Below are 16568 nucleotides of genomic sequence, written 5' to 3'. Positions count from 1 at the left end.
ACCAGCTGCTTTGGGTGCAGTTTAGTGGGATTTTAGTGTTTTGCTTTAACTGCTCAGTCCTTTGTTTTCTTGTATGATGCTGAAGTCAGCCCAGTCCTTGACAGCACTGAGGCCAAAAGAGCACAGGCATGAATACACTCCAGCACTCCAGAGCTGGGGGGTTCATCTGCTGCACACAGTGATTCTCTGACATGCAGGTTATCCCTCACAGCATCAGATGGATTGGGAAGAGCAGTCAAGGGAAGGAGATCCGGAGAGCACTGGGGGAGCTGGCAGGAGGGTCTCGTGGCACTGGAGGAGTGGGAAGACAGAGTGGGAGAAGAGATCCTAAATGGGAGGGAGTGGCAAAGGCAGGCAGGATTAGAGCTGTGCAGTGGGAAGCAAATCCCAAAGGTGGCATGGAGAGGGTGGCTGGAGGAGTGGGTAAAATGTCCCGGCTGTGCGAGCAGAGGGAGGATGACTCAGCTTGGCTGGGGAGCTCAGGACGCGGGGTGCGTACCAAGCACGGCCGGCCCCGCAGCGCTGCGGGGACACGGCCCAGATTAATGCCCTTGTTGAAAAGCAGCAGGTGACCTCTGCCATGTAAGGGATCAGTCTTGAATTCACTGAAGGGCTAAGGGTGATTTATAGAGCCTCCTGCTCAGGATCAGGAGCCCTTGTTTAGAGCCTATTGGTCTGAACTTGACCCAAAAATGTTTCTTTGAAAATGTGACTTTCTAGTGTAAGTAGACCTGTCGACTACAGAAGTTAAATGGAAAATCTGGGAATGATGGTATTTACTTGTACTATCTAACTTTATAAACACCCTGAATACTTCTGTTTTTCAATTATAAGCTGTGTTGTAGTAGCCTTTCAAAGTAAAGTTTGTTAAACCTTTCCAACTGCACTTGAATTGATGTTTCTTCCTGTTCTAGGGAAACAAAACCCAGTGCCTTGCAGTTCACATGTATGAAAGTCCATTCTAAGGCTCACCAAGAGCATGAATTGCACTGCAGGGAAGCTTAAAAGTGGATCTACTTACATGTAGGCAGAAAACATTAGAATGACTGAAGTAGCCTGAGAAGTGATCAAGGGGAGTATGGGAGAACATAAACAAGTCAGGCTGGCTTGCAAGTAGATGGGTATTTAAATAGATGAGTATTTGAGATGGCGTGTAAAAGCGTGCAGGGGAACAGCATGGGACTGTTAGAGAAAAGGCCTGGAGTGACAGGAGGAATTTGGCTGCTGTGAAAGGGGAGAAGGTCTGGGTGCTGAGGCAGCCTGGGGCTGGCCACTCCTCAGTGTTCTTCCCAGAATGGGACAACATCTGCAGGAGAGTGAAATGATGGTGTTTCAGTGCTCCTACCGTACAAAAATGATTTAATATGGAGACAGAACAAAAACAGACATGAAAAAAAATCAACAGCAGTTACCCTAGAAGTTTTGCTGTTACTTGAAAGATCATGAAGAGGAAGCAAAAGTATTTTATTTAAGAGTTATTTTCCTCTAATTTGTACTTTTCTGTTGCCATAACATTGTTCCTTTCTGTCTCCTTTTAGTGAATGTTAGTGTGTAAAAGCACTTAAGGATCTTTTAAACTGGAGGTGTAAGCATTGTACACGGCATAGCCAGAAAGAAAAAGATTTGCTGGATGCCATAAGTTATATTTTTAAGTGATATGCTATTCTTATTTTTGGAGGACCTCTCTGTGTTCTGTTGTTTTTCTCATTTTGGCAGTGCTACGGGGCTGCAATCCTGAGAATTTATAAGTGGTCAGCCTAGCTCTTAGCTTTCAAGATTTACTGAAAGTTAAAAAAAGGGAATTCATGAAGACCCGGTATGAGCTTTAAAATACCGCAAAAGCTATTGAGTTTCTTTTTCAGTTTTAGAGGAGATGTTTAAACTGTTAATATATATATACTTGTAAATGTTTCTGCTGACTTGCTAGTTCAAAGAGTATTTACATTTGTGTATAATGATATTTGTAGCCAACAGGTCTGTGGAGAAATCTTGATTTCAATAAATAGAGTATCATGGAATTCTAAGAATTTACGCTTTAATTAGGGTATTTCTTTATGTAATACTTTCAGTTGGTGTACAACATCTAATTCAGCATATTTTTTTATTCAAAGCTGTAGACAGAAAATATATTGCCCTGGAGAATGTATTAAAAATACATTGTTATAAAAGTGAATAGTTTGACTGCACGATTGTATTTGAATACTCTAGTGCTAAACCCTCAAGAGTCTCAGAGCTATTGGTGAGGACACAGATTTGCTCCTGGAGGCTGTGCCACCTTGAGCCCTGGCAGCCCTTTACTTCTCCCCATTAGTTTCAGCTCTCCTCTCCCCTGTGCCACCCTCTCCATTGTCACAAAGCACGTACCTCTGTAGCTGCACAATGAGCTGAATCAAACAACGGGCTTTTCTCTATTCCCTGTGGGGCAGGTTTTTGGCTGGATCAGTTCCCTGCTGTGCTTCCCTCTCCATCTCTGTGTCAGATCTTGTGCAAGCACAATAGAAGGGGTGGCACGAGAGGAGGAATGAGTGGCTGGGAGGGGGCTCCTTTGCTTAAACAAGCTGTACCAGAAGTCAGAGCATGTCCCGAATTCGGTCTCTGTCTCCCCCAAGCATCCTCGGGGAAGCTGAACTCTTACATTCATCTCCTATTTCCTGAAAAGGAAAAAGGCAGCTCAACCTCTTACAAATGAGACACATCTCTGCTATCTGTCCTCTTCGTGAGAACTGGAAACCTTCCTGCATTCAGCTCATCCCACAAATATGCTCTGGAGCTTTCTTAGTGTTTCTTGAAGCAGACTGGGTAGTGCTCTGCACCACTGGGTTTGTGTGGTTGGCCTGGCCCCAGGCCAGGAATGAGCTGGGCCCCTTGTCTGGCCAGACACCAGGAATGGCTCCCACCTTCCCCTGGCCTTCCTGCCCTCCAGCTGTGGGCCCAGATGCAGCTGTGGAGCTCCTCTCTTGCCCTGTGCCCCTCACTGCTTTGCACAGGAAGGGGAGACAGTTGTCTCATTTTGGTCTAATGCTGAAAGCTTGGGGTAATTTCATGTGTAAGTTAAGCTGATGCTGGCAATATCTGTTACTATCCCTGTGTGCTTCTGACTTTTAAGTGCTTCTCAGTCTCAGAGGGTTAAAACTCAAATCTTCTGACTTCCCTAATTCTCAGCTGGTTTGATGCTTGTCGCAGACTTAAAGACCTACAAGATGAAGCATGACTAATTTGACTTTATAAAGTCTGCTGAAGGTTAGAAATTAGGAACATGTTTTCAAAAGCTGACATTACTGTAGTTCTCAGCTATAAACCAGTTGTCTGTATTTTCTTCCAACTTCCAAAAAACTCCTAAAATACTGCTGTGCAGTGTATTCTTGAGACATGTGAGTAGGCTGAAATTTTGTAGAGGGAAGATGCCAAAAATGAGGACGCATTTTATAAATTGTGTCTTTTGCTACTTTTACAGTCACTTCCACAATTCTGGAATTAATTGTGATTTTATTTTTTAATGCAGAAAGACAAATCTTAATTTGCAACAGGGCAGTACAGCTCATGACTCAGGAATCACTTCATCATGACTATAAATATTCAGCCCTGAAACAAACAGCCCGTGTTCCTTTTCATGTACTTGAATGGCCAGTGCCAGCTTCATAGGAGAAATGCTATCAGATCTTTATTTGGATTATTTTTACCCTCAAATATCTTGTAGGACGGGGATTTTTAAATTAATTTAAGAGAACAACGCTGTGCATCATGCTTTTAGAGAAATGGTTTTCAGTAATTCATGAAGATTTTCTGTATAAGAGTGGTTGAAAATAAGTTTTTAAAGTTTCATATTAATATATTAAAGGGAACATAATAGAATTGTGAGATGAGAAATCCTCAGATGGTCCAAGACCAGGCTTTGACTGTCTCTTTTGTGTAGTCAGCCTGGCACACCTCACTCCAGCAACCTTGAGGTTCAGACATGGTCAGGATCTTTGATTCTCTTGCAAGAAAATGAAAAAGCTTAATCCTTTCCTGTGCCTTTTGGCATACTAAAAACCATAGTAAATCTTCCTGCAGCGACAACCACAACAACAATGCTGCATGTAGAATTTCCGGTGGGAGAAAAAAAAAAGAAATGGTTCAAGAACTTCCCTCTCTGACAAAGTTATGCTGCCATTTATTGTTCGTACTCAAACTCATGTGTGATTTGCATCAAAGATTTTGGGGTGTACTTTTCTTTGTTTGCAAATAAGACGTGACTTCAGATAAATATTCTGTAGACATCCCCAGACTCCTGACAGGGAATGAGTGCATTCCTTATAGGCCTATAAATCCTGGAAGCTGTGTAGATGGTAGGAAATCCACTGGAAATCAGGACTGTTGTAAATCCTTAGTTTCTCAATTTGTCTGTCAGGCAAAGTGCCACCAGTGTCAGCAATTGCCAAGGTCTCTGCAGCAGCTGCATTCCCAACACAAAAGATGCAAAAATTAGTCTTTCCCCCCTCTTTTCCCCCATCTCCCTGATGACAAGGTTGCTATTTTAGAAATGAATCCTTTCGGCTCTTTTATTTGCCTTCTGTTTTTTGAAGAGGAAGATCTGCTTTCTTCCTGTTTTAAAGCAATGATTAGGGTTAAGAAGTTGCTTTTTTCAATAGTTTTCACGTGTTCAGTTGAACCTACACAACTCTCAGTAATACCTGTTCTCTCCTTTTTAGGTAACCACCCCACTACATTGTTTTGTGGGTGGTCACCTGAGGGACTTCTGCTTCTGACTCCCCAGAAAATGAAAGGGAAAAATAACATACTGTCCTTCTGTCCATGGCAAAAAGCCCCAAAGAACATGAAAGTTTGTGGAAATGCAGATAAGCTGGCTAAAAATAGAGTTTGCTGAATACCATAAATTGCTTTTGGTTTTGGCAGCAGATACACCAGACTTCTGGTATCGGTTACACTCCTCTTACACAAGTTGTTGTTAGGGCTTTTATTTAGGATGCTAAAGATGGTGCCCTGGTTTCTTCCCTGCCTGTGGGTTTCCTGCTGGTACCTACTGGTAAGAGTCTCAGCTTGCAAATTACTGAGGTTCTGGTTTCTAGCCATTGGTTATTGAATTACTTAGAATAAATCAGAAACATTTTAAGAGACAAATCTAAAGTATCCCTCCTTTGGGAAAAGGATAGATACAGTAATATTGTAGGAAGAGGAAATACAGGGTAGGATGCCTTGGAAGTGATGAAGAAATTGTCTTAATATCTTCCAAAGCCCAGAAGAGCTCAGATGTCTGAGCTACATTGTTATCAGGTGAATTAAATAGAAGTAGTGTACACTTACATATGCTGTAAAATATGACACTTAATACTCTGCATGCCTGGAAGTCTGAGGGCTAGCCCCACCTAGTCTGCTTTCAGATGGATTGTGTTTCACTTAGATTTTATTGGTCATTGCTGACATGGTCAGTTCTGCCAGAAAAGACAGAGGTCCTGATATACAGTAACATAAAAATTGGAACATAATTCAGTCAAGACACAAGAGATTTGACAGTAATTGTTACAGTTCTTTCAGCTTTAGTTTGTTGTGCAAAGAGTTAAATAGTTCAAAGGCAGTTTCCTTTGGAGAATGTTTATTTGATCAAGTTCAGTGTGGCTTAGACCCCAAATAGAAATACCAACTTCAAACAGAGCACTGGTATGAGAGAAGGAATAGTCTGTGGCCTTCCAGACCTCACAAGCTCTGTTTGTTAGACAGAGTCAAAACAAAGATGTCCCTTAGAACAGATATACATTAACTCAGTGTATTTCACACACCACATCCTTAATCTCCCATCTACTTCTCTCCCTGGTCCTTTGGGCTGTGACAAGGTCACTGAGATCCTGGATGAACTACAGTCTCCTCAGTGAAAAGCACATATGGTGTGATTGGGCCATCCAAGCTACTTAGATTGTTAGAGAACGTTAGAGGAGCTACTGCTTCTGTTTACTAATTCTGAAGTAATACATCCTTTGGATTTTGGAACAGTGCTTATCTTTGCTTCTTGGTTCCCTTTACATTGCAGGAAGCAGGGTGAGGAAGAGCCCAGTGGCTGCTTCTCTTAGATGGAGCCTGGAAGATCTTGTGGGCTGAGGCATGTTGTTGTTTTGTTCCTTCAGCTCCTTAGCTGGCTGAATCTTCAGACTTCTAATAAATGCACTAAGCATTGAAAAAGCATTATTAATGCATGATGAGCTACACCGAGTTTAGGCACTGAACGTAAGAGTGGAACCCATGCAGACGCTGTTAGCGCAGGAACCTGGTATGGGGCCAAATCTGGAGAGCCATCTTTGATCTGTCTCCAGATCCTGCTTTTATTTGTAAACATCCAGCTAATCACAGACTTCCTCTGACTTTGATGGAGTGGAAGGAGCCGCATCCCCTGTGAGCGCTGGGACGGGCTGGAGTTGTGCAGAGGCTCAGGGCGCGGGCTGGGGGTTCCGGCGCCATCTCGTGGCTGGCTGGGAACGCGCGTGTCCCTATTCCCAGGCTGGAATTTTGCTGGGAGCAGGGCGCAGCGGCTCCTCCCGCGGCTCTGCATCCCCACACAGCTTCTGTGCTTAGGGCAGCCGGGCCGTTTTAGTCTGCGAGGAGGGCACCGCGTTTTATCTCTGATCTCCCTTCCTGTGGGTTACAGGCTCCGTGTGTGCTGCACCCCACCCCAGCACAGTTGGCACTGATTAGCAGTGCTGCTGCTGGCTCATCGGAAAAATGTGATTTAATATTCACAGGCAGCCCACCTGCCCGCACTCAGAGGTGGTCCCACACAGCGCAGCCGATGTGTTTCAGGGAGGTGGTGGAATGAAGCTCAGTGGTGTGTGTGAGTTGTCCATGATTTGGAAATGACAGAGATTTTGGACTGCGAAGTGCAGGCCGGCATGGTAATGAATAGCAATGGCAAACACTGATATCACCTGGGGAAAAACAATGCTCACATGCATACTGTACTTAGAACACCTTTTTTTCCCTCCTTTGTTAGTTTACAAAAAAAAAAAAAAAAAAAAAAAAAAAAAAAAAAAAGTACTTCCTGACTTCTGAGCTAGTCATGTAAGAGTTACTTTGCAATAACAGCACCAGTGCAGTGAATTCTCCTCCAAGATTTTAAGAATGTGGTAGGTAGACATATGGCCTTGCTGCCAGAACCAGCAGTACTTTGAAGGTAGAAGTTACCCAAGATGTGTTTCCCCTGTTCACATTGCCCTCATGGCACAGAACAAAAGCCTTTTGTCCCAGCTGGCACTTTTGTCCACCTTAAGTATGTGACATGGCACAGAGGCAGATAAAATACCAGACAAGCCTGGCCTGGCACACGCAGTGAGTGAGGGCTGGCCACGGTGCACACCGAGGTGTGGAGCATCACTTGAGGCTTTCCTCTCGAAGGTGTGCCAGGAAATGCAGCCCTCAGCTGGCCTTGAGGATGCTTTGGCAGGTAAGTAATGCAAAGAGCTGCTAAACCTGGCTTCATGTGCAGCCTCTGCAGTGTAGACACGACCACTTGGGCCAGGGCTGCCACAGTCTCATAGAAACACCAAGTTTAAATTATTCAGAAGTGGCACAATCATATACTTTATACAATATGATTCACGTATACAGAGAAAGAAGTCAGTGTGCAAAAAAAAAAAAATATCCCAAACAACCCTGAGGATTGTCCTCAAAAGTTACAACCATGCATTGTCAGTTTCTTGATTGTTCCTCTCTGACACAAATCTGCTCATATTTGTAATGAACTAGTGTGGTTGAAAGAGACTTCCAGAAATTGTAAATATTTATATAATTTATCTGCACTTAAAATAAGAATTTGGTGTGTGTGTGGGGGTGTGTGGGTGGAGTAAATACATAACAGTTGCCTCTGAGTTAGGTAAAATAAAAAAAAAAAAACCACAACCAAAAGTACAGTCAAATATGAAGCAGTAAGAAGTATTCCAGAGTGGGGGTGTTCCATACTATGAGTGGCTGAGGGGAAATAATACTTGTGCAATTTTTTGAGAATCCACTAAGCCAAGCCATAAACCATTGCTGGAAAGTAACACATACAGTATGAAAAATTACTTCTGGGAGATTTGGGAAATGAAAGTTTTTCTTCAGCAAATCTGTAGCTGTTTTGAAAACAGAAGGCAAAGGAAAACAAGGCAAAAGTTTCTGAAACAAGATGACAGCATTGTTCAAGGTTGTGTTCTGGTGGGGTAGGGGTTGAAGGAAGTGTATGGCTTTTTAGAAGAGTTTCTGACTGTGGTGGGTGCTCTGAATATAACTGAAAGATGGGTATTTAGAGCAAAACCACACATGGTGAGGTGGGAGGGACCACATCATGCTAGCAAATACAGTACTGCAGTGTGGGCTTCTGACTTTTAATATTTTTCTTGCATTTCTTTTCTGCATGGCAGTAGTGAAATAGGGACTTCTAAGCTTCTGAACAACTGAGAGAACCAGATTTGGAGAAGACATGAGGAAGAACTGGTCGGCAAAAGATTTCATAAAAACTCAGAACCTCGTGTGCCAGATCTGAATTGGCACCACCTTTGCTTTTTTGACATACTGCAGCATTCGCAAAAGGCACCAAAGCAGTCAAATTATAACATGCAGTAAAAGTTGTTTTGGACTCTTCTATGTATCATAAATCTTACTTCCTTGTGACTATTACTTACAGCTGTGCAAAATAAATTTGAAGTCTTTCATGGAGCAGACAGCCAAAAGAGGCAGATGCCAGGTGTTAAGGGCTGCACTGAAATGAATTTGCAAAATTTCTATTCACACGCTGGAGTGCTCCTTTTCTGAAATGCGGCTTCTTAGAGTTGCTGTCAAAAACTGTGTAGATTTTTTAGTTTAAACATTACAAGTATATACTCATGCACAATGCTTAACTACCAAGTGTTAAAAAAGAAAGAAAAAAAAAAGAGTAAGAAGTGAAAAAAAATCTTAAAAACTGAGGACAGAGGGTCCCTGAGAAAGGACAGGATGATGTGAGAGATCCAGCTACATGATTTCCCCTGCTGCCATGATCATCATTTGCAAGCTGAAGAGGACCTTCCATGGAGCACAATGCTTGTATGTGGAGAGTAAAGAAATGGTGCTCTGGTCTTTTAAAAAGAATGGTGAAAATTTTTTACCAACAAGGAGATGAGTAAATGTAAAATAATCTTCACAGGGCTCAGGGTACACTTTGTTCTGGAGCTAAACCTTGCAAAAGCTGGCTCGAAGAAGAGAACCAGATGTTCATGTTCATATTTGAACATTTTAGGAATAGTAATGTTTCCAGCTAAATTAATGGGGGAGGGAAAAACCATAACTAAAAAAGCAATAAGGCAGTAAATGTTCCAAATTAGGGCAAGCATGAATTATAAAAATATAAATTTCTTTTGCTTCCCTCAGACAGGGAATCAAATTAAGACATGTAAGCAGACTAAACATGCTGATTATCTTCTGCTGTAGTTACGTATCTTACTAATTCTACTCATGATTATAAAAGGATGTTTCATTGTTCACTATAACTGTTATCTCAAGAATAGTCTGTCTATAATTTTATTTATAATTGGCATAATTTTCATTACTGTTGTTACAAAGTGTGTAAAATATTGTCTGTATTGCAGCTTGTATAGGGCATGTGTCTGTGCTTGCTTTACTCTTTTTGAGTTTATAAAGTTACTATACGAATGCAAGAAAAGATGTTCAGATATCTTTGAATGTGGTTGCTTAATCTAATTACGTAGCCCCCAATGTTTCAGCATATAGCTGTTGAAGGTATCAGCTCTATTAACACATAACACCTTAAACATGAATGTAGGTATTTTAAAAGCCTCCAGTGCAGCACTGGAATGCTGACACTTCAGTCCCAGTGGCTGTATGGAGTAAAGGGGAGGATGGTGAATATCTGGGCAAAGCCAGATACCACTGGGGACTCTGCAGGAGAAGGCACAAGACATCTAAGAGCAAATGGGATGTGCTTTCTATAGAAATCATGAAGGACCTTAAGAGCAGGACCACCAAAAAGCAGAGGAGAGAAGGGAATGCATTTATAGCATCGCCTTCAACAGTATAGAAAGCATAGGACATTAGAACAGGCTGTGACTGTTCTGTAGCTTAGCAATTACTTCCAGTCTATGTAGAGTATCAGTAAAGACATTCCAGGTTAGTTATCATAATCTTTAAAGCTTATTCTGTGCTTTGCAACAGTATCTTTAATAAAATACTCTTACAAATTCTGCTTATTATTCTGATTTAATTCCATTTTACACCTGAGTTGATAACAGTCCTGGCAACAGGGTGAAGGTACCACCTGCTTCATCAGGGCCTGTGTTTTTCCCATTCACCTGCTAATGACAAGAGGGAAAACAGAGATGAATAATTATCAAATAGTCATAGAAATGAGAAAACGAGGAATTCAAATCATGCTACCATTCAATTATTATAAAAATTGTTCACACTAAGCATATCAGTAAATCTGAGAGATTAATCACTTACTGATCTCTGAGTAAGAAGTATTGGTCTTTGCCTGTGTTTACAGTACACCATTTATCTTGTTTAAGGCTTAGCATAATTTTCCAGCTTTACAGTTACTGCCAATAATTGCAGTATATTGTTTAAACCCATCACAGCAGTTCTAGATAAAATTTTCTGTTTTCATTTATTTACCCCTGAACCATATAGAGTATCCTTTTAATATCTTCAAACAAGACTGAGCACGTACATTAACAGATAAGAGTAGAATTCAGAATAATCCTGGCAAGGTACAGATGGGATCTGAAAAGATACTTAATAGGAACAAGTGCAAGATGGAACCATTAGCTATGCAAGTAAAGGAACAGCTGCTGAATTTCATAGAATCCTAGAATGGTTTGGGTTGGAAGGGACCTTAAGGACCATCTCATTCCAGTGCCCCTGCCATGGGGCACCAGACCAAGTTGCTCAAAGCCCCATCCAGCCTGTCCTTGAACACTCCCAGGGATGCAGCAGCCACAGCTGCTCTGGGAAACCTGTGCCAGGGCCTCAGTCATCCTCACAGTAAAGGATTTCTTCCTTATATCTAAACTAAATTGAATCTTCCAGTTTAAATTGAAAAGAATCGATGCATTATTTTGGATCATATTCTGAAAATGAATCTGCAACACCATGATGTTGCAAATAAAGGTGAAAACTGAAATGTACAAACTGGAGTATCATCTGCTCCTTCAGAACCACCAAGGCAAGAGCTGGTAACATTTCCAGTTTTGAGCATAGCACTTGAAAACTAAGAGACAAGTTGCGTGCAGAGAATCCAGGAGAAAGCAGTGAGTGTCTGGAAACCAAGAAGACTTTGCTTCTGAGTACAGGCTGAGTAATTTTAAGTCATTTTACAGAAGAGTTGGTGGAGGGAAAACACAATGATTTTCATATATAAAATCTGGTTGCAAAGAAAAGTGGCACAACTGTTTCTCATATCCAAAGTCAATATGAATAAAAATAATTGCCTTAAATTGCAAGAAAGGAAATTTTGGTTAAACACAAAATGGGACTAAATGACCTGTTGAGGTCCTTTTCTCATCTGATTCTGTGATTGCTGGAAATTGTTGTGCTTTAAAGTCACTTGCTGTCAGTAGAGCTGGTAGTGCCTGCAAGAAAAGGAGGCTGCAGTTAAAAGGAATAAAGAACTCACTGCCTAAAATGCACAGCACACCAGTTTATCTAGTTAGCACTAGTGATACTAACTTCAGCTTTTAATCATACCTTAGCAAACTGTCAGAAGTCTATGCAAATAAATGTGCTTAAAAAACACTTAATTATAAAATAATTATTCCTTGAAGCATCAAGCATTAGTTTAATCAGTGTTGACAACTTCCATGATTTTATTGATTCTAATCAATCTGAGGCAGCTTGATTTCAGTTGAGATGGTATAATGAACTATTTTATTTATTAAAAAAAATTAGACCTGCAAATTACGTGGAAAATCCTAAAAGTGTAATCTGAACATATGGTAAAAATGAAAAAGCCAGAAGGTAAATAAAGTCAATAGGTTTATAATTTTAGGAGATCTGACTAACGAGTTTTGAACTCCTGGTTTGGCAGTATGAAATTACAGTGCCCTATATTCTGCTGTTCTGACTATTTCCATAGTACTGATCATGCATTTGTGTAATTTGCCAAAAAACATGTTATAAATTTGCAGAACTTTCTTTGTTAGTCACAAAAACAAAAGAGCACTTATATAAGTAAGATGATGTCTTGTGGCTGCCCTTTAAATTAACAAGGAGCAGCTGTGCACAAAACTTGGCGGTATATAAATACAGAGTAAGTTATGTAGTTCCCCCCACATACACTATGATTTTTAATGCAACACCTTGTTAGAAGAATCTTGTCATTCTATATGCTGGTAGTTCTTGTCTGAATTCCAAGAACCAGACATACGTTCACAAATATAAACAAGATGAAGAATTTTAAGGTATTGTGACAAAGTATTACTAGATCTTAGAATAGCAGTTGCTTAGACTTTTCTGAATTGATTGCTGTAGTATGAAATAATCCATTCTCACCAGTACAGTCTCATCTATGCAATTTTTGGGATAGTTTTACAAGGGAAATGGGTACCACAATTTAAGGTCTTCTGAGTGCCAAACCTGAAAAAAATAATTCATTGCATTTCCAAGTGGCTGATGTCTGATTGAACTGTAACTTGGGCTCAAATCCTATTTTTATACTCTATTGCCTTATGAAACAAGTAGGGGGTGGGGGGGAAAAATTTTCCTTTTATCGAGATAAAGATAAGGGTTGAATTCCCAATTCTGCTCCAGATACTGAGCTCTTGCTTCACTGAAGAAAACGAAATATCATCTTCATTTCTGGCTGGGTGGTGTAATGGAGAATAGCCTACAGCATATTATGTAACACTGCTGAACAGGAAACATGGGTGCATAATCAATCCTAAACACAAATAAATGGATCAGAAAGAGGCCTGCCACTGCCAGAGGTACCAAATTGCTGCTCTGGGAGTTGCTGTGAAAATATGGCTTAGAGATTCAGGATGAGGGAATAGCAGCAAATGTTTTGTTAAAGGGAAAATCAGACTTGTGCTGAAGTCCTCCCCATAAAGCTCACTCTTTAATTTCTGAACCAGTTGGTTTGGCTCACCTGTACCATGATTGCATATGAAGCAACATAAAAGGGAACCATGTGGCTCTTCCCATATGAGAGGATGACTACATGGATGAGTTGGTTCACAAACTGCTGACAAAAAGCAGGTTGGTAATAGCTCTGCTGAGAAGAGAGAATACGTCTAATGAGGTTTTAGAGGTTGCTCCCTCTCGTTAGACTGGACTTTCTCTAAGGACATCAGTAAGAGGTGATGGCAAGAACGTCCTGTGAACTTCTGACTGAATAGGAATGAAAGTTAAAAAGCAGCTGGGACCTAGACATACCATTGTACAGAAGAAAACAGCACCTGTGTGCCCAGCTGGAAAAGAAATACTTCTGCAATAGGCTAAACAGCCTCAGCCCAGAGAGCTTTGGATTTTTCCTTAGGATGTCTCTTTACACCAGTAGCATTAAAATGGTGTGCTCATGTGTTCCTCTGAGATCTTTTCTCCAGATTTACTACAGCAAAACAGCTCCAATGATGAAATAAACAGGACTGAGAGAGTACTGTCAGGGTGAGCAGTAATCCAGTCAATGCAAACACCTCTTTAGCAGGTTACCAGCACGTGTGGGTGTCAGCACAAACATATCAGGGCCACACTAGTTACTGGGCCAAGGAAACCCTAAAAAAATTTTGTCTGGGGCTGTTGTATATATTTTGTGCCTGGGCTGATAAAACATATAGTTAAAAGCTTTGGGCCAAATAAATGAAATGTCACTTCTAAATTGGATAAACCTTGTTTGATTACAGTTATAGTTAAATGAGACATCAGATTAATTTTGCTGCAAATACTGTTTATTGTGTTAATCAATATTGTGTTATTTCCTACTCCACTTGTTCTCTCCATCTACAGCTTCTATAAATATGTTTTTGAGGCAGGAGTCTTCTTTTTACTCCGGAATAACAGGGTCTGAGTTTGTACTGCAGCTATTAAAACAGGCTTCTTGTGCATTATTAGTGCTCCTAAGGGACAGTCCTCACAAGGATACAAATAATAAACAACATCAACTTTTCAGCTGAAACAGAATTTATTATCCACCTCTCTTTGTATTGCTCTGGCATTTCTCCCTGTCCCACATAATACAATCAACTGAATGAAGTGGCAGTGAATTACAGGAAGAGATGGTTCAGTGGTGAATCAGTCACTGGTCTAACTACAAGAGAAACCGACACCCTTCCCATCAAAGAAATATGCACACAGGATATACAGAGCAGCTCCTGTAGGCAGAGACAGCTGATGGTTCCCATTTTCCAGTGACTTCTTTTGGATTGCTCCAAGGTCAGAACCCATGTGGAAAAAAAAACAAAAACAAAACAAGATCCATGTAAAACTTATAGTTATTTAAGCATGTTCAATATGTATGGTCAGAAATCCAGGCTCTTCCATCACAGAACTACACACATAATGCACAGAAAAGGTGGAATTCTCATGTCTTGTAAAAAAGGCTTTGAAAAATATACTAATGGAAACAAGGATGTTTTTGAACAGGAGTTACAGTGCCTATAATAATTGTGTGAATACAAATCACTCTGGGAAAAGCTGTAACACGTTTTCTATGAGGGCAGGTACAGCAAACTGCTGAAGGCTGGGGACAAAACCGATGAAAGAGAATTTAAGTATACAGTGACATTAATCCTTCTCTCACACAACCCCTGAAGTCCATGGATAGCAAACTTTTAGCAACACTTTTAAAGGAGCTGAAAAGGAGCTACTCACTAAAACTCCTTGTATTAAAAAATATATATAGTTGTCAGTGTTGTGTCAGTAAAAAAAAAAAAAAAAAAAAAATCTCAGGATGGTGTTTTGCCCTCCTTACTAGAATTGGAATATTTTCAAGTGTTTGTCTCAGAGTACGGAGGCATAATTTGGAGAAACCACAGTGGATTTTCATGTTTAATATATTTTCATCAAAGCACTTTTCCTACCTCCGAGTTAATAGCTCCATAGCTTTTGCTAAACGTAGGCGTGACGACATCCCACATTAGCACAACAGACAAGAATTTGGAGGCGGTTCAAGAATGGTCACGCAGGAACACGCAGCAGCAGAGCCCCCACGGGTGCCATTCCCTGTGTCGGGTGCCGGGGCAGGAGGGGACACAGGAGGGGACAGCCCGGGGCCATTCCCTCAGTTCTGATGGACACAACCCGGTGCCATTCCCCGTGTCGGGTGCCGGGGCAGGAGGGGACACAGGAGGGGACAGCCCGGGGCCATTCCCTCAGTTCTGATGGACACAACCCGGTGCCATTCCCCGTGTCGGGTACCGGGGCAGGAGGGGACAGCCCGGTGCCATTCCCTCAATTCTGATGGACACAACCCGGTGCCATTCCCTGTGTCGGGTGCCGGGGCAGGAGGGGACAGCCCGGGGCCATTCCCTCAGTTCTGATGGACACAACCCGGTGCCATTCCCCGTGTCGGGTACCGGGGCAGGAGGGGACAGCCCGGGGCCATTCCCTCAGTTCTGATGGACACAACCCGGTGCCATTCCCTGTGTCGGGTGCCGGGGCAGGAGGGGACACAGGAGGGGACAGCCCGGGGCCATTCCCTCAGTTCTGATGGACACAACCCGGTGCCATTCCCCGTGTCGGGTACCGGGGCAGGAGGGGACAGCCCGGGGCCGTTCCCTCAGTTCTGATGGACACAACCCGCTGCCACTCCCCGGGTTTGGGTACCGGGGCAGGAGGGGACAGCCCGGGGCCATTCCCTCAGTTCTGATGGACACAACCCGCTGCCACTCCCCGGGTTTGGGTACCAGGACAGGCACGGGGCGGGGGTGTTGTGAGCCCGCCAAGTTCGGGCGAAATAAGGCTAAACACGGGCTCGGCGGGACTTTCCCTCAGGCACTTTCCCTCAGCGGGAGGGCGCGGAGTGCGTGAGGGGAGGCGTTCCGCCATGACAGCTCGGGGGTCGCCGCGGCGGGGGCGGGGTGGCGGCCGTTCCCCCCTGACAGTTGAACGGCTGAAGGGAGGCGTGTGTCCGTGTCACGGAGGGAGGGGGAGATTTCTGCCGCCCCGCGACCAAATAAGGGCAAATTCCGCAGTGCCGGGCTGAGCGCTCAGGAGTTACGGACACCACACGGCGCGAGCGGCCGCGAACCCGCAACCACCCACACCCCGCGGGTCCGCGCGGCCGTCCCGCAGCGGCCGCCCCGCCGGCCCGCCCGCCGCCCGCCATTGGACGGCGCTGCTGTCAATCTCCGGCATAACGTCATGTCAGCTGGAACTTTCTGGCTGAGGTCCGCGCCGGGGGCGGGGCGAGTGGACAGCACGGGCGCGGATTGGCTGAGCGCGATGGCGCACGAGAAAAACCCGGAAGAATCGCGGCCTCCCCCGAGGGACGGGCTGGCGGGTAGGCGCTGGCTGTTCTGATTGGCCAGCGCGTTGAGGGCGGGCACTCCCCGGCGGCTCGCGGGGGCGGATTGGCCAAACGGCTGTTCCAGGAGCGTCCGGATTGGCCGTCAGGGTTC

At 43.1% G+C, this 16568-nt stretch overlaps 1 protein-coding gene across 5 annotated transcripts in view; it reads left to right on the top strand.

The window, feature by feature from the left end:
- The window catches only part of ZBTB1 (zinc finger and BTB domain containing 1), a 28301-nt gene extending 14171 nt beyond the window's left edge, over window positions 1-14130 (top strand). For all 5 annotated transcript variants that reach the window (XM_085580884.1, XM_085580888.1, XM_021554532.3 and 2 more), the window contains exon 3: window positions 8385-14130. In XM_085580884.1, the coding sequence (XP_085437010.1) occupies window positions 8385-8421 (37 nt within the window). In that variant the 3' untranslated portion in view covers window positions 8422-14130. The remainder of the gene's footprint in view (window positions 1-8384) is intronic.
- Window positions 14131-16568: the final 2438 nt, after the last annotated feature.

Source organism: Lonchura striata, chromosome 5 (assembly GCF_050655825.1).
Source record: "Lonchura striata isolate lonStrDom1 chromosome 5, ASM5065582v1, whole genome shotgun sequence".
In the NCBI taxonomy this organism is placed as follows: domain Eukaryota; kingdom Metazoa; phylum Chordata; class Aves; order Passeriformes; family Estrildidae; genus Lonchura; species Lonchura striata.
Note: the sequence above shows the minus strand (reverse complement) of the source record. Positions and strands in the feature narration are given on the sequence as shown.